The following is a 19,165-nucleotide window of genomic DNA, read 5'->3' as shown; positions in this document are numbered from 1 at the left end:
ATCATGCATCGTCAGCCCCCGGAGCACGTGTAGTGCGCGCTGAGCTGAAACACCCCCCCCCCCCCCCCCCCAACAGAGGGCAGAGGGGGAAAGGGGGGGCGGGTGTAAGGGAAAATTGCCTGGGGCGCAGAGAGGTTTGCACCAGCCCTGAAGCCACGAGCACTGTTTTTGCCTATTACATGGACCACAAACAATTTAAATTGGATCTGGATCGTCAGAATACTGTACAAGTAAAGACTGTCAGGCCTAACTTAGGCTTAGGTTCAGTGGCGTCCAAGCCGTAGTAAAATGAAAGCTTCCAACAGCCATTGTATAGAAATGTGCTCTAGTGAATGCTGCGGCTTAACGCACAATGGGCAAATTACGCTGCGTGTGTTCTGGCAAAGAGGCTTGTATGGGGTTATAACCAGGGGCCTTCTCAGACAAACCAAGGTCACTGAGGACATGATGTCTCCGCTTTGGCCTTTTCAGGGTTTGATGGGAATACTCCAGTTCCTTGATGTATGTTTTGCTCCAGGTATAGGGCTAGTGGCAGTGTGTGCAAAATGTCCCAGATGTTACTTCAATCTGCACGAGACCCAGGTGTGATAGGATCATGGGTCTTCAACCTATGGCCTCCCAGATGTTGTGAAACTACATGTCCCAACATGCATTGCCACATTTTTTCCTTTAAGAGCATGCCAAAACTGTCAGGGCTTGCTGGGACATGTAGTTCCACAACGTCTGGAGGGCCACAGGTTGAAGACCTGTGATATAGACTTTTAGTGATGTCTTTCCATGCAAGAGTTCAGGACTTTGCCCGTGCTGCACCCCTTCAGTGGATCGCACTCCCTCGCTCCATTAGACTCTCCCCGACTTTGCAAAGCTTCAGACGGGCACTGAAGACTCACCTATTCATCAAAGCGTACCCTTCCGCTGCATAAACTAGTCCTGAGGCTGGTTCTCTGACCCCTGCCACACGCCTTGACCATCTCTGCCTGCTTACATTCTGCCATCAAGCCACCTCCCATTCGCTTGCACCTCATGTAATCTGTCTACCCTTCCTACTAGATTGTAAGCTCTTCAGTGCAGGGCCCTCTTCCCTCCTGTTGTCAGAGCCCTCTTCACCTTACTCACAGCTCCCCATACTCAAACACTCAGCGACCATCTTCGTCCGCATACTCATCTCCATCTTTGGCCACCAGCCCCTAGTAGCACATTAGTCAAGTCCTCACTACTTACATCTAAGCTGTAATGTGTATTGAGTTGTGTCATTCATTTTACCTGTACTCTATTTTGTTATTCATTTACTGTGATGTTAAGTTTGTCTCCCTGCACGGCGCTGCAAAACACTTGTGGTGCCTTATAAATAAAATAATAATAATGTATCCTAATCAAGCCAAGTGCCAGATCATAAGGTGCTAAAACGAGGACCCCATTGGTTCTCCACCATCATCTCCACTTCAGCTTGGAATCTGGCTGCACCACTGAGCCCACTCCAACGTGGTGTAGATAAAATAGAGAGAGATAAAATAGCCAATCTGCTCCCAACTGCCATTGTTTGAAAACAATGGCAGTTGTTTGAAAACATACAGGAGCTGATTGGTTGGAACTTTAGCTCTTTTCACTGTATTACTCTTCCGTACATCTGCCACATATATGTTAATAGCCAATAATATACTGTAGTTATACCTGCAATATAAGCAGCAGCACAGACTAATTAGTGTGTTTGTAGACAATTGATTAATTGTGCAAAAATTACTTAAATTTTTTTTTTATGTTTCCATACTAGCACCATTTGTTTATTCTATTGATCAGATTTGCGGTATAAAAATGTACGTGATGTATCAAATTGTTTAAGTTGTTGGACAAACTGAAGTCATTTCTTTTCGGTAACAAAGTTCATGCTTGCCGGAGAGGAGACGGTTGCAGGTCAATTTTCGGTCTTTGGTGTTAGATCAGGAACCTCTTCATTCTTACCATAGTCCTTATCTCTGGAGGAGAGACAGCAAAACATAAATCTCTAGAACATATTATTACACCATATGAGTAGTCTCAGGTCTTTGAATTCTGATTCCTATGACATCACCCATCTCAGATGCCTGTAACCCAGTAGCGCACGCAGGGAGGATTCTGAGTACCCAGAAACCCCCCCCTGAAAGCTGAGGGTCTCCTCTTTCCATGGGTACAAGTATTTTAAAAATCGGCCCTTGGGAACCAGAGATATCTGATTTCAAAGCAGTGGTCCCCATCCAAGCCTGTTAATTACTCTTCCCAGTCAGATATTTCAGGTTCAGTCTAACTTAGAGTTTTTCTGAGGGTATATTCCAAAAGCTGAGACTCTCACCCTTTGAGGGACAGTAGTAGCTTGTGTCTAGTTTTCCCAGAACCAGAGATATCAACCTTCCAGCAGCTTGTTACTGCTCCAGCTCCACACACCTGGTATGTAGTTTTATATACTCATTGGCAGATTGCTCTGCCTCCTGAACTCTGATCCCCTAGTCCCCAATACCATTTGGTAGGTGGGATTCTCTAGTTTTTAATTCCACTAAAATCTAAGAAATCTATTTCCGGAAACTGGAGATATCTGCAGTCAAGCAAGCTGTCCTCCCACCAGAAAATTATGAATAATAAGCCCACTCCACTATTCACCCCTCCTCTGCATATTAAACATCCTCTACCACCCTGGAAGTTATGTATCAGGGCCCCTTCATTCAGCCCAATGCCCGCTTCTCCCACCCCATCTCCCGCCATCTATGCAGTAAAGGGGTAATTAGTGGAAATTACTGATCCAGGCCCTACATGCTTCCCCCACCCCTACCACTAGAGGATCGGTAGGGGCCCCAATACATTGCTATGCCCAGGGGTCTACACTGCTGTTGATGCCCCTGTATGTATATATACAGTATGTATACACTAAACATTGGCACTGTAATTTTTTTTAATTATTATTATTATTTATATACATTTGGTCTATCTTTAATACTTTAACTGACCTGGCATATACTGGGTCACCTAAGTGTCCATCTCCGTGCTTTGCTCCGCCCCTCTGGAAACCCCCTTCTGAAAATCCTGCGTTTGCCCCTGTAACCCCTCCCTCTACCAGAATCGCCTGGTTTCATTTCTGCATGACTCCTCCTAGCATGATCTGGCCTATTGGATAAATCCTTCTTCACCTAATGGTGTGTACACACAGTGAGATTCCCTTGCTATTCGATTTAAGATTAGATTGCTATGTAATCTTTGCTAACTCTGTACTATTTACATACAATTCATACAATCTGTATTCGATTTGCACTATACAGTCATTGCTGCCCTGTCTATCTGGGTTTCAATTTGTGCTGTCACGGGTGCGCGCATCGGGATCGCAAGATAAAAAAAAACCTGTGCGATCTACATGCGATTTTTACTATATAGTCAAAATCGAATGTCAAATCTCACAGTGTGTACACCGCATATGTCTACCGGTTTTCTCAAATCGACATTGTCTCAGATCTATATCATCTCTTTCTCCAGTCATCACTATGTTCATCTCTAGAACCCTTTATTCTCCCAGCATTAAACTAACTAAACATCCTAGCATCTGATGTGTGTGACCTCTAGCATGTATATACATCACATTTCAAGACTTGCAAACTAAACCTGAAATGAGGACTCGAAGACTTAGGTTTGGCAGAAATTGTTAGCTGATTTATTTTAGCACTTTTAAGCTAGATTAATTTATTAATAATTAATTAATTAATTAATGGTGGCCCACAAAGAATGGCTAATTAACTAAGCTCCACCCACACAATCTGCATAAATAATTAAGCCTACCCTAACAAGCGGTATCCGCTCGACCTACTGCATTGACTACCCACCCATCCGGGTGGGGTCGCTGCCCCCCGAACGGGTGATCGAGCGAAGGCCTAAGCCAATGAGAGGCGAGCGCACCGAAAAGCAAACATATACGTAGCATCATCATCATTTGAATCAAAAATAATTCTATTAACCTGCCATTCTTTCCCGCCTATCAGCCAACGCAATTAACACCCACCCCACCATATTAACATAAGGGAGGGAGGGCGGGAAAACCTTCAGGAAAGAGAGGAAGACTCCTCCCTTTCCTGACCTGATATCAAAGCTAACACTGATCCTTCCTGAGTCCTTATTGGAACACCGAGTCACATGCTTCCCAAGGTCACACAGCAGCCTTGGATGTTTAACCCACTCCACGCCTATTGCAGGCATTACGTTATTCATATCTTTCTAAAGGTCCATACACACTGGGCTATTATGCCCAGCGTGTATGGACAGTGATGATAGCTGTCATCGCTTGGGAGAAAGCCGCTCAGTGCATACACACTGAGCGGCTTTCCTCCTGCCCGGCGCTGTCAGCATGGGGGGGGGGGGGGGGGGGGGGGGGGTGGCTTTGCATAGCGCAGTGCTATGCAAAGCTGTCCTCAAAGCTGCTCATCTGCTGGTAATACCAGCAGATGAACGGCTTTCCCGGCGATGATGCGGGAGCGCACAGCAGCGCTCACCGCTGGGGCATACACACTGGGCGGCTCTGAGCTGAAAGCTGCTCAAACTAGTCTTCCTTTCCCTAGCTGCGTGTTATCACCTTCCACTTTATCACTTCACCAGGCATAAAACATCTGCCCCAGTGTCACTCGAATTAGCAACTGCCGATCTGTTCTGTCCTCATTCACCGTTACTGTCCGGAGTTGCTCTACTGACTTTGTAGTTATGAAAGAGATCCAAACTCTGTTCTGACTACAGAGGATTTTACTGGTAGCGCCATCTAGTGGACATAAAGGGTCTGTCAGTACTGACTATATAATATTACATACATAATTCATATAATATTCAGCCTGGCCATGTTAGCTCTTAGTTGCTAATATTAATTGGCCAGACATCTTTTCCAGTACATGACCATGAGGGTCCGCTATAGTCCTCACTGAGACTCCATTTACTCCTCTAATTTTCTGTATCTTCGGCTTAGAACAGTTCCAGGATAGACCCAATCGGGAGCCCTATAAACACGCACAGTATGCATTACATGCAAAGATATCATACATGATATATCCCATTATCCCAACACTACACTACCATAGCTCACCTGCCGCCTTCTGTGTCATTGATGGTCTCCGGTAGGCACACGTTCTTAGTCTCTGGGAGAAGAGAGGCTACCGCGCCACAGACCACTCCCATGCCGCAAAATATCACCTGGGGCAGGAGATGCCAGAAACTACTCAGCATCATGACCAAGGGGACAACGGTGACCCCAATTCGCCCCACAAAGGAGGTGTAGCCAGCACTTTTCTGTCTGCGAGAGATGACATGTAACACACGTGATGCAACAATAGGTCACAGATACACATAGTTCATCTATAGACAAGCCGGTCACACTGCTGGCCTGGAGGGACTCGGCTCCTTCTTTGCATCCTCCAGTCTTATTCCCAATGGAACTGGCGGCACTCCTCCATAACTCAGCTGTCACCGTCCCTCCTCATACCCACATCCTTACCCCTACATATCCTGCCTTGTACTCTCTGTACTAGATCCTTGTGGAATGAGCCACCCTCTAGAATGCTTAACAATAGTCCTACCATTCCCCATCCTAATTTCAACCCTCCAAGATGACTCACATGCCACCCTACCCTCTCATACCCATACCCATATATCTATCCCTAGATACCCAATGTTGGTACCATTCTTCTGCCTTGTTTCATCCGTTTGTGTTACCTGCAGAATTATCCACCTTTCTGAATAACTCACACTCCACCCTCAATTCTCAATGCCATGTCTCCACATTTCTACCCAATGTTGGTACCATTTGTCTGCCTTTTTTGTCCATCCATGTTCCTTGCAGAATGAACCACTTTGCTGAATGAATCACTTGCCACCCTCCCTTCTTTAACCCTATTAGAACCCTATCTTTACATACCCAATGCTCCCACCATTTTCCATCCTTGGGCTTAATGTAGTAGCCTCCGTGTTATTTTTTAAAGCAGCAATCATCTACAAGGCAAAACCAATCTTATTGCTGCTTTAAGAAAATGGACAGACTTGCAGAAAAGTCCCACACATCCAAAGGCTTTTAATTTTAGCAACCCTTCCTTCGAATACCAACACCTATTAGCACCCTATCCATCTATCCCTACATACCCAATACTCCTACCATTCTCCATCTGTGCATCCTCCATCCTAGTTCCTGGTGGAATTAGCCATCCTCCTGGATGACTCACCTGCTACCCTCCTTTCTCATCTCCACACCATTTAGCACCCTATCCCTACATACCCAATACTCCTACTATTCTCCATCTGTGTATCCTCCATCCTAGTTCCCTGTGGAATTAGACACCATCCTGGATGACTCATCTGCTACCCTCCTTTCTCATCTCCACACCATTTAGCACCATATCCCTACATACCCAATACTCCTACCATTCTCCATCTGTGTATCCTCCATCCTAGTTCCCTGTGGAGTTAGCCACCATCCTGCATGACTCACCTGCTACACATCCTTCTCATCTCCACACCCTTTAGCAACCTACTTCATACAAAATGCCTCCCCCCATTCTCATGCCTGAAATTCTTATTTTTTGACAATACAAACCCCCCCCCCACACACACACACTATACCTGATCACTGTTGGGTACAGCTCTGCTGTGTAGAGTATGACGGCAGTAAAGGAAGCCTCTGAGAAACCTTTTCCAATGACTGCGACAGCTGTACGGACGGCACCCATCGCTGTGGTATAAACAATAACAATCTGCTGAACCTCCATATTGAAAGAAAGATTCTAGATATCATTTTATGAACAAATTATTTAAAGTTAATGATATTACTACTAAATATCACTCCCAGCACTGACTGTAGTTAGAAATGATGATATTAATCCAGTCTTACTTATAGCAGCTCCAGAATAAAAATCCCACCAAAACTATTTTGTATTCACACTCTTTCTTCAATTTTGTACAAAATCTTATGTTTGTTAATTATTTTGCTGGTGCGGATAGAATTAAATTTGGAAACAGAAGAAAGATTATAACTGAATAAGAATAAAGGTTTACGGCCCCCATGCACTTATGTGACTTCTCTTGAACCACCTGCCAGCTTCCTATATATCGCAAGCAATCCCAGCAAGTGATGTAGGATTTGATAAATCGGTATTGCAGGCCCTTGAGATTTCCGGCTCTGATGCAATGCACATGGGACTGCACAGCGGATTCGGAGATAAAACACACAATTTGACATTTTTCACCTGATTTCTCAGACCAATACTTTGGAAATGGGTGAAAGGGCCCAAACCATATAGGTGTATGGGGGCCTTTAGAATTATATTTGACCATTAGTGCTCTACACGAGAGAGCCTGATTTCCTCTCCATTTCATTTGGGTATAGAAGATACATGGTCAGTCCTTAATGACTGCAAAATAATGGGTCTCGCTTCTCCTGCATAACGAGGAGAAGCAGGCACCCTTTATGGCCAAATGTATTACCCCCCCCCTCTTCCCCCCCTGGCCAATAAGGAGAGCTGTTATGCCCAGCGTTAACAGCTCTCCTTATCGGCGCCCCAGGCAGCATGGATGCGCATGTGCATTTTAAAAACTATCTTCTCTCCCCCTGGCCGGCTCTCTGGGCGTGCACGAGATCTCGCTTTTATCGCAAGATCTCGTGCGCAGCCCGGTGCCAGCAGCAGGGCTAGCTTTGTATCTGCAGTGGTGATAGAACAATGCCAGCCCTGAGGTGGCAAAGAGGCCGGGGTGATTTAATGCCTCCAAGGCTGTTAATACATCGCCCCGGCCGATAATTACTGAGGGGATTTGCAGGGGACAGCTAATTACTGGGAGGGATTTGCAGGGGACAACTAATTACTAGGGGGATTTGCAGGGGACAGCTAATTACTGGGGGGATTTGCAGGAGACAGCTAAATACTGGGGGGATTTGCAGGAGACAGCTAAATACTGGGGGGATTTGCAGGGGACAGCTAATTACTGGGGGGATTTGCAGGAGACAGCTAAATACTGGGGGGATTTGCAGGAGACAGCTAATTACTGGGGGGATTTGCAGGGGACAGCTAAATACTGGGGGGATTTGCAGGGGACAGCTAAATACTGGGGGGATTTGCAGGGGACAGCTAATTACTGTGGGGATTTGCAGGGGGGCAGCTAATTACTGGGGGGATTTGCAGGGGACAGCTAATTACTGGGGGGATTTGCAGGGGACAGCTAATTACTAGGGGGATTTGCAGGGGACAGCTAATTACTAGGGGGATTTGCAGGGGACAGCCCCGCCAAGCGTTACTCGGCGGGCTGTCCCTAGCGCATGTTAGGTGCACTTTTAGTACATCTGAAAATATGTAACCCCCCCCAGTTAACTAGCGTTAAATGCAGAAATACACGTAACGATAGTTCATGCATCTGTCCCACAGTGTTATACTTGTAGAAGATGTATGCCCAACTGTAAATGAGGCCTCATCTTGTGTGCAGTGTGTGCGTAAATCATACTTACCGACTTTCTGGCTGCCCCGGGAGAGGGCAGCCAGCTCAGGAGGGGGCGGGGCCGCCAGGAGTGAAAAGGGGTAGGGAGGGGGCAGAGCCACACGGGCGGCTACTTGTTGGGGGCATGGCCAGAGCGATAGCGCCATTTTAGCCACGCCCCTGATATGCAATGCCATTTTTTATGGCATTGCACTTAGGTGGTCAGGGCTGAAACGATGCTATTTGCGTCATTTCACCCACGGAGCCCCCGCCGAGTTGAGGTCGCGGGTGCCGGTGGGGGGGTCACGGCAGCCAGGCGGTTTTGCGGGAGGGTTGCCCCTCTTTCTGGGGGGCCGGGAGGGGGACCCGATTTCCGGGACCCTCCCGGCCATTCCGGGAGGGTAGGCAACCCTGGCGTAAATATACACACACACACACACACACACACAAACACAATGGTTTGGGTGTACATTATAAATAATGACCATTCTGGGTCTAATACTCACACAGTGGGATTACTACATTAAGTCCGATACACACTCCAGTCACCAGCAGCGTCAGGGCCTGTGTTCTGCGACGTCCTAAATGGTTCAATAAGAGATAAATGCCCATTTTCGCTGGAAACTCCACCAGTGCATACAGGAAATGGGTGAGGAAAATGTTCAGTCCAAAGCCTGTAATATTCAGGCTTATTCCGTAATAGCAAAAGGCCACTCCAAACCTGTGGAACAAGAGGGGAACTATCCTCAGGGGGATACAAAATGGGCCCTTATTCTGGTTCACTTGCAAAGACAAATTCCTCCTCAAATGGACAAAACCATGTGCACTGCAGGTGGGGCAGATGTAACATGTGCACATGGTTCTGACCATTTGAGAAGGAATTTGCCTTTGCGAGTGAACCAGAATAAGGACCATGGTGTACAATGTCTTCAGGGTGACATAAGAGTGTATAATATCCTTTAGATGTATAAAAAGGTGACACAAAGGGATAAATGAACGAGGTCGTGTCCATATAGACAGTCAATGGCGCTAAAGGAGATACCGCAAACTATCCTCTTCCAATCAGTGATTTTAAAAGGCAGATGTATCAAGCTTCAAAAAGTGATAGAGTGGAGGGTGATAAACAACCAGCCAATCAGCTGCAAATTGTCATTTTTCAAACCCAGCCTGTAACATGGCAGTTGGGAGCTGATTGGCTGGTTGTTTATCCCTCTCCACTGTATCACTTTTTAAAACTTGATGCATCTGGCCCTTACAATAAAAAATACAATAAAAAAAATGTGATGTTGCCCAGAGAAACCAATTTTATTCTATCACTTCTCTATTGCATCCTACAACATCCATTGTTTGGGGCAAAATTTGCTAAAACTTCGAAAAGAGAAAAGAGGGTGATGTTGCCCTTGTAATACGGAAACACAGGGCCTGATTCAGCCCCAATCACTCAGATGCAAATTCCTAGCCCAAGCCATTATCGAAGAATTGCATCGTCTGCAGTGCGCATGTGTGAGCTGTCCGTCCGATAACAGCCATTGCTGGCCATTCGCAAGTTGTGTGACAGGCGCCAGACGTTTTAGGGTGGCATGCCAGCGTTTTCTGTGAGTGTCCCAGAAAATGCAGGCATTGCCTGGCCGTTGGGCGGGAGGCCCGCTGACGTCATCAGTGACCTACTTCTCCCATTGGCTATCGGAGCCGGGAGTAAGTCCAGACTAGCTAAATTGCTGTATGAGGGCTCTTTTTTTGTTTGGGAGTAAATTGGATTCCAGGATACAGAGAAAGTCTGGAGGAAAGGCCGTAAGATCCTCAGGACAGACATGGAAGTCTTCTAGATATGTCATATAGACAGGCAAAATCATACAGACTAGGACGTATGTACAGAGAAAAATATCCTTTGGGTAGGTCAAGGGAGTCCTTTCGCCAGTCCATTAGGAGAGGAAATCAGAAACAGTGACTGTTTGTCAGTCCTGGTGACTATTCCGGTCCAGGAAGAATTAAAAAATTTGCAGATTACTGAAAGATAAGCATTTAGGTCAATTGGGTTCTACATCTAGTTACAGCGGTTACTGATTAGAATTTGTGAGCAAGCCAAAACGAGACAATTTTGTAAATACAAGCCAAGTATAGAGGCGGAATTCACAGCTCTAGTAGAGAGTTTGAGAGATTTAATCAACTCCGGAGCAGTAGATCGAGTTCCAAGGACAGAGGAAAGAAAGGGATTTTATTCCCGTCTGTTTATAGTAAAGAAGGCTTCGGGTGGATTCAGGACTATACTGGGTCTATGGAGTTTAAACAAAAGGATAAAAAAGAGGAAGTTTCATATGGAAACCTCAAAGACCATCTTAATGGGAATCTCACTTCCATATTCCAATTAGCCAAGGCGACATAAAATACCTAAGAGTTTGCATGAGAGGAATTAATTTTCAGTTCACTTGTCGCCCTTTCGGTCTGACCTTCTTCAAGATTTTTTGCAAAAGTCCTATTGACTTTTATAGCCCACCTCTGGAGCACGGCATTACAGTTTGGCCTAACCTAGATGACCTCCTTATAGCAGGTCAATCAAAGGAGTCAGTGTTTAAAGCAGCAGAGTTTGAGATCAACTTTCTCCAAAAAGCATGGATGTGGTCTCAAATAATACAATTTCTGGGTATGTTTATAGATACCATAGAATTCATAATTACGCTTTCAGTAAAAGATGCAACAAAATGTAAGAATTGGCCGGCATTATCCAAAACACAGAAAAGGTTCAATTAAGTATGTTGGGTATGATGTCACCAACCAAAGGGTGAGATGGAGAATGCAGGAGCTCCAGTGGGATCTATTGAGATACTCTTGGCTCCTTGGGTCGTTGGATAAAAATCTCTGCGTCTACGAGAAAGTTCCTACTTTGGTGGCTAGACAATCGGTCATGCCTAAGAGGCACTCACTTGACAGATCTGTGGTTCTTGGTGCTAACCATGGATGCAAGTACAGGCGGATGGGGACCACATTTATCAAACAGGAGTTGCCTGGGAAATTGGTCCCATCAAGAAAGAAGATTCTCTTCCATTCAAAGGAAGATGAGGGCAGTTTGGTTGGCGATATGTCATTTCCAGATAAAAATAATTTGGAAGCCACTTGAGAGTCTTTTCAGACAAAATTGCTGTGGTGGCATATCTAAAGTGTCAAAGTATTTAGAAGAGTATGACCATAATGGAAGAAATCTGAAATATCATGGTCTAGGCAGAAAGGCTGTTAACAGCAGAATCAGAATCAACTTTATTGGCCAGGTATACTTGTGTATACTAGGAATTTGTTTTCCGTTTGCTGTGCAGCAGCCAGGTGGGTCACAAGTAAACAACATACAGTATAAACAATAAACAGGTTGGGGAACATGTACAGTCATACAGAAAGATATTCCATGGGGAACCAGTGTTAGATTATGTGCAAAGGGTTATGGCGCGACTAGACAGTGAGGTGTTCAGAAGTTCACGTGCCAGCAGTTGAACCGCTTGAGGGAAGACATTTTTTTAGGGTTCTGGTGGACTCGGTGGGAATGGCCCTGTAGTATCTGCCTGATGGCAGCAGGTTAAACAAGCCATGGCCAGGATGTAGATGGTCCTTGTATATCCTTGTTGCCTGATTTTTTTGCTCTGGACAGGTACAGGTCCTGGACAGAGGAAAGGTCTGTCCCGATTATCTTCTCCGCAGTTCTGACTACCTTTTGGAGTCTGCATTTATCTCTCTCGCTGAAGCCGTACCAGACCAGTGTTGAGGAGCACAGTACAGACTCCACAATTGCGGAGTAGAAATGAGCAGAAGCTTCTGTGGGATGTTGAATTTCCTCAGTTGCATAAGGAAGAACAGCCTTTGCTGCCCTCTTCCAACAATAGCATCAGTGTTGGGCTCCCATTTAAGGTTCTGGGAGATTGTGGTCCCCAGGAACTTGAAGGAGTCCACTAGCATTACATGTTCCAGGCAAAGAAAACGTGATTGCGTATTTCCTTAGCAGACACTATGTCCTTCTGGGGGAATGGGAGCTGAAGGATTCCATATTCCAGTTAGTGGTCTGCCTACCCAAAATAGATCTGATGGCAACTTCCAAGAGCACACCTTTTATTCCAGGTACAACATGGCAGCGGCCTGCGGGATAGAGGCGTTGTTCGAAGGATACATTTATTGAAAGATTTTGTCAAGCTATAAAGAGGCTGAGACCCAAAATCCAGTCATTCGTTCCTCAACGGGACTTAATATTGGTTCTTAATGCTCCTATGTGACCTCCATTTGAACCATTGGATAGAGCAAAGTTGAGATTCCGTGCATGGAACGTCATATTCCTTACAGCAATTACATCCGCTAGAAGAATTGGAGCGGTACACGCCTTATGGGCTCAAGAACCTTATCTTAAAGTGTTTCCCCTATAAAATTGTTCTTTGAACGAGTCCGTCCTTTTTGACTTAGATTGTATCTACGTTTCATATTAACCAGAAAAATTACTTTGCCTTCCTTTTTTATTATTTTCTTTTTTTTCTTAGGATCATGGGTGGAGACACTCAAAAGACTGGGAGTAGAAGGGAGGAGCAAGGTTATATATCTAAGGGGGGCGGATCCTAAGCAAAAAAATGACCTGTCTGTTGCTGGGAGGAACAGCCTAAACCCATTGTAAAGGGCTCCCATGAAGTATTCTGAATAAATGGAATTATTGTAACAGTATTCGCTGGTATTCTATGCATAATTAACCATTCAGTACATAGAATCCTTACATATAATGGTAATGGGAAACCTTTGGCCCTCCAGATGTTTTTTGAACAAAGCATTCCAGCATGCCCTGCTACAGTTTTGCTATTTACACATGCTAAAATTGTTGCAAGGCATGCTGGGATGTGTAGTTAAACAACATTTGAAGTGTCAAAGGTTCCCCATGCCTGTAAGTAATGTTTCTAAAGTATTTGCTATACTAACTTACACTGGCCGGCAATACAGAACATGTGCACAGTACATTTGCAGTGATATAAATGGTGGTGCAACCGTGTCACGCACTATTTTGGGTAAGACACATATGAGATCTCTATGGTGTACAATAAGGGATTTGTGATATCAGTAGTGTTCCTCACCACACTGTCCCCACACAGAAGGAAATCCTCCGCAGGCGTGGAGTACGAAACAGGTCTATGTACGAGTACTTAGCCGTCGATGGCCCCGGTTCTGCCAGTCTCCAAATGTGCTGTGGGGTGGAAACAGCACAAGAAACATCAAGCTTAATAAATATCTGTGAGCACTGAAAGCCATTTCTGATCTGCAATGGTGTTTGTCCTCAGTGTACACAGACGGAGCATGTAGAAATGTTGTTTACATGAAGGAAATGCGCAGTTGATACTTTACATTACCTCCGGCATCTCTTTTGCACATGTTGTGGGAAATGTTTTACGTGTCAACTAAAAAATAGTTTTATAGGGTGTGATTCATCAAAAATATTCAATTTAGGGGCTGATGGGATATAGGGCCAAATGTAATGAGATGCGGGATTCTAAAACTGCGAGTTAGCAGTCCAATTTAAAGCATCAGCATTCATTAAGGTAAAACCATTGCCGCTTTAACTCGCAAATCACCAATATCTTGGCAGTTTCAGAAATCCAATTGGCCCATAAAGTAGGGAAGCTGTATTACACATTAGATGATGTGTAGCCAGCCTAACATCATCCTCAATGGGACCGGAAATGCGACAAGTGCATACACACGGGGGAGAAGCCACGTGACATCAGTCCTGCTGCTGCAGTGCTGATGGGGGATGTACCCGTGGGTCACTAGCAACTCACGGGTACACACTAGACGGAACTACCCAATAGGACGCTCTGATCCATGGGATCGGGCGATAGATTACTTAGTGTGGGTTTGGGGTGCCTTTAGTCTCCCATCCAAGCATTGTATATCATAGCGCTCAATGATGTTAGTCTCGCCTTTAATCTGGGGACTGGCAGCACCCCAGCGTAGCACTGCCAGGGGTTCTTGTAAACCTGGAACACACATATTACCTCCTGGGTCCAATGCACCTGTTTCCCCTAATTAAGGACAAGATGTATTAAATGCATACTGATCTTTTAATTATATTTGAAATGCTTTGTCTTTCACCTGACCTTTAAACTATGGTCATCACTGGTTGATCCCATCAAGTGCTTTAAATATCCAACAAGAACTAACCGCCATGACTTTTCTGAAGAAGCAGAGCTGGCAACAAGCATGTGTTTACCATGGGACGATAACGCTTCACAGACAAGTACATTTGTAAGGAGATTTAATTTGTACAGCAAATTTGGGGTGTCGGAGGAATCGGTAGTCTATCGATGGAGTAAGCCAATTTCAAAATAGCTAATTATGAATGACTGAGTGATTGTACAATCGACACAATTATTCTCTGTCTTCTATGGCTCATCTGATAATCATTATATAGGTCCCATACACTGGGCGATGTGCCCGAAATCTGGGCTCTTTTCTGTGATTGCAGCAATCAGTCACAGGAAAAGAGCCCAAATTGCAGGTGACTGACAGCGGGTCTGATGCAATGTGCGTAGCACCGGTCCCTCCGACTGGTATACGGTCACTAGGTTTCCAGTAATTGGGTCGACAAGCATTAGGTCGACACCACTAGGTCGACATGCATTAAGGTCAACATGACTGAAGGTCGACATGCATGAAGGTTGACATGGGTTAGGTAGACAGGTGACTAGGTCGACACAAGCATTAGGTCAACATGGGGAAGGTCTACATGTAAAAAGTTGACATGGGGTTTTTCACTCTTTTTTGAGCCGACATGTGCCGACAGGCGGTATTTCATGCCCTACCATCCACTAGGGCGTGGTGGGAGAATAGTGGGCTGAGTGCAGCGAGGCACCAAGCCCAAAGCATGGCGAGCACAGCGAGGGGACAGGGTGCTACATTTTAGTGTCCATGTCGACTATGTCGACATTCGGAACAAAAAAGGTAAAAAAAAAGATGTTGACCTTTTGACTGTCGACCTTCCCCATGTTGATCTAATACTTGTGTCGACCGAACCCAAGACGACCTTCAGTAATGTCGACCTTCAGTAATGTCGACCTAGTGGTGTCAACCTAGTTACTGGCTTGTCCAATGATCCCATTCCCTCCCAGTCACTCCAGCTGGAATAGCTTCCGGCTCCGGGCTGGCTCCGCTGGGATTGCATGCGGTATATCACATGCAAAAGGACCGCATGCCATATACAGTATATTGCATGCGATCCTGAAAATATACATAGCCTAGCAAGCAGCTCTGAATTAGGCCCTAAATGTGCCGTCCCTTGGGATCCCACTTATCACTAATCCAGGTTGGACTGTAGGTGTGGATGGATGGATCGGGCCCAGATGATCCTCTCTCTATAGATTAGACAGCACAATCTGGCTGGTGAGAACATACATCGCTGGTAACAGAATGATCAGATCATGGGGGTTATTCAGACCTGAGTGCACGGATGTGATTTTACAGGCCGAGCTTTAATCTATAGACTGCGCAAGTGTGTGGCTCGTAGTACACATGCGCTCATTTATTTAATTGCTACCCGTACACAAGTTGATTGACAGAAAGCCGCCATTTCAGGATGGTAACTGCCCTTTTTTGGGGGGAGTGACTAAGTAACCCCTAAAGTTACCGCAGACCATCTCACCTCACTGTTCTTGCTGAAATCATCCAATCTCTTTCCATTGATTGCAGCACATCGCATCAGCTCGGTTTCTGCTTTCTTGGGCTTTCCCTTCGTCAGCAGATATCTGGCAGATTCCGAAAGCCACCTACAGTAGCACAGAGAGATGACACATCGGTGGCAGCGCCTCACTGGGATGCTGAGCTGTCAGTCAGCACGTCTGCATAGTGTCAAATGTGCAAATTGGTTGTGGCCCTTGGAGATACATCTGGCCCTTGGTCTGCACCGTGTGTGTGTGTGTGTGTGTGTCAGAGGATGCTACTCTCTCTGGCAGTGCACAGTCTACTACACATGTGCAAGTTTTCTAGAGCACACCTTGCACCCATAGATACCGTATACCAACGCTGCTGCACACAGGCTTTCAAGGTGTCAATGTGGCACTGCAATTAATGGTAGCGGTACAATTTGCAGATTTCTGGGGGCGGATGTTAATGATGACCTCCTACATTAGCGGCTTCTGATTAAGACTTTGTTGTCTTAGTATAGCAACACTTCGAAGGGAAAACTATATACTTGCTGTATTCAGGAGGATTTATTGCATCAAATTATATATATAAATTTTAAAAATGGGTAATCTATAAACCTACTACTGGTGCAGAAATGCACAAATGAACAAATCACAGTGTATCACACTACGTATAGATACCTGCAGAGCATCAGAACATATGGCCCACAACCTGTGTTACAGTACGCTTATAAAGCACCTTTACCATATCTTACCAGATGCTGATTATGCCCAGGACATGTGGAACACTGATGGCCACGCTTAACCAGCGCCAATCCCTCACTAAGTATGCTAACAGGGCCAGAATAGCACTGCCCACGCTCCAGGCGAGACTGGTAATGATCCCAGCGACTGTACGGTGTTGTTTGTCCACCCACTCCACACCTGTAGAGATGAAAGAGAAGATCTCACCTATTTTACTTTCAATATAACCCCTAGATCTCCACCATATCTTTGTCCACAGCCCCAGATCTCCACCAACTCTTGTTCCCCAGCCCTAGATCTCTGCTCGGTCTTCTTCCACAGTACCAGATCTCCACCAAGTCTTGTTCCCCAGCCCTAGATCTCTACCAGGTCTTCTTCCACAGTGTCAGATCTCAACCAAGTCTTGTTTCACAGCCTCAGATCTCTACCAGGTCTTCTTCCACAGTGCCAGATCTCAACCAAGTCTTGTTCCACCGCCTCAGATCTCTACCAGGTCTTCTTCCATAGTGCCAAGTCTCCACCACGTCTTGTTCCACAGCCCTAGATCTCTACCAGGTCTTCTTCTGCAATGCCAGGTCTCCACCAAGTCTTGTTCCACAGCCTCAGATCTTTATCAGGACTTCTTCCACAGTGCCAGGTCTCCACCAAGTCTTGTTACACAGCCCTAGATCTCTACCAAGTCTTCTTCCACAGTGCCAGGTCTCCACTAAGTCTTGTTCCATAGTTCTAGATCTCTACCAGGCCTTCTTCCACAGTGCCAGATCTCAACCAAGTCTTGTTCCACAACCTCAGATATATACCAGGTCTTCTTCCACAGTGCCAGGTCGCCACCAAGTCTTGTTCCACAGCCTCAGATATCTACCAGATCTTCTTCAACAGTGCCAGATCTCCACCAAGTCTTGGTCCCAAATCTCTACCGAGCATTTATCCACAGACCTAGATCTCTACCACGTCTTGTTCCATCACCCCACGCCCCCTGCACACACTGGTGGGTGGGAACGGGACAGAGAACTTGCAGTTCGCCGTGCCTGTTCGCACTCTGCACATGTACATACCCATTAGGAAAACATTGGTCCCCGTGCGAATGTGCAGGGGGACCAAGCAAATTAGAATAAGGTCCTTAAAGTCGTGTTATCCCTTAATGTTCCTTTTAGACTTGTTCCATAGCACCATATCTTAACCAATTCTTGTTCTACAATCCTAAGGTTAACAGTTCTGATATCAACTTAGTTCCTTTTATGTCCCCTGAAATCTTGTTCCACATCCTTTCATCTCACCTCAAGTTTTGTTCACAGTCCTGAGATGTGGAATAGTCCTTCATGTCACCTAAAGTTTTGCTCCACAGCGTTACATCTCCCTTTTCCCCAAGTTTTGTTCTGCAGCCCTAGAGCTTCCTCTCTGAGGTTTTGTTCTACAGTTGTTAATATTCACTTAAATTTTGGCCCTTGACTCTCAACCAACGTCTTGTTTTATAGTCCTTAATTCCACCCTAAAATGTATTTCCAAACCTTTGTAACCCTTCCAAATATTTGTTCTACAGCTTTTGAATGTACTCATTCTAGTCCGGTCTCACCGTGCTCAGAACCACTTACTTAGGGCCACGATAATGATAGAGAGGCCGGAGAGGAAAAATCCAGAGAGCGACAGGCTTACTGCAAGCATTGCGTAGGACACAGAGGTTGCTGACATTATCCCAAACACCAGGGTCAGGAAAGTTGAGAATAGTAAGAGTAATCTGCGGCCGTACCTAAAAGACATAAAATTATCGTTGCGTTATCTTTATATATCTTGTACACACAGCATACAGTAACGGCACATTATCTCGCATCATAATATACAGATGTCATCATAATCAGAAGTATCAGGTTAGATTTGCTGTAACGCAGAGATGTCATTTCCTTACACATGACAAGAGTGTATGGGCAGCACGGACGGTGTAATGGTTAGCATTACTGCTTCACAGCGCTGAGGTCATGGGTTCTATCCCCACCATGTATTATATATACGGGGCAGTACGGATGGTGTAATGGTTAGCATTACTGCTTCACAGCGCTGAGGTCATGGGTTCTATCCCCACCATGTGTTATATATACGGGGCAGTACGGATGGTGTAATGGTTACATTACTGCTTCACAGCACTGAGGTCATGGGTTCTATCCCCACCATGTGTTATATATACGGGGTAGTACGGATGGTGTAATGGTTAGCATTACTGCTTCACAGCACTGAGGTCATGGGTTCTATCCCCACCATGTGTTATATATACGGGCCAGTACGGATGGTGTAATGGTTAGCATTACCGCCTCACAGTGCTGAGGTCATGG

General features: G+C 45.5%; 1 protein-coding gene across 1 annotated transcript in view; it reads right to left on the bottom strand.

Annotated features, from left to right (window-relative positions):
- Positions 1 to 1,773: 1,773 nt before the first annotated feature.
- LOC146063190 (solute carrier family 22 member 7-like) overlaps positions 1,774 to 19,165 on the bottom strand; it is a 40,966-nt gene continuing 23,574 nt past the window's right edge. The window contains exons 3-10 of the mRNA XM_083175343.1: positions 18,434 to 18,588; positions 16,853 to 17,021; positions 16,097 to 16,220; positions 13,536 to 13,645; positions 8,955 to 9,169; positions 6,607 to 6,715; positions 5,081 to 5,287; positions 1,774 to 1,973 (exon numbers count right to left, since the gene is read on the bottom strand). Coding sequence (XP_083031469.1) covers positions 1,913 to 1,973; positions 5,081 to 5,287; positions 6,607 to 6,715; positions 8,955 to 9,169; positions 13,536 to 13,645; positions 16,097 to 16,220; positions 16,853 to 17,021; positions 18,434 to 18,588 — 1,150 coding nt within the window. The 3' untranslated portion in view covers positions 1,774 to 1,912. The remainder of the gene's footprint in view (positions 1,974 to 5,080; positions 5,288 to 6,606; positions 6,716 to 8,954; positions 9,170 to 13,535; positions 13,646 to 16,096; positions 16,221 to 16,852; positions 17,022 to 18,433; positions 18,589 to 19,165) is intronic.

This window comes from Crinia signifera, chromosome 3, assembly GCF_055691185.1.
Source record: "Crinia signifera chromosome 3, ASM5569118v1, whole genome shotgun sequence".
In the NCBI taxonomy this organism is placed as follows: domain Eukaryota; kingdom Metazoa; phylum Chordata; class Amphibia; order Anura; family Myobatrachidae; genus Crinia; species Crinia signifera.
This window is presented reverse-complemented; position numbering and strand designations above follow the sequence as displayed.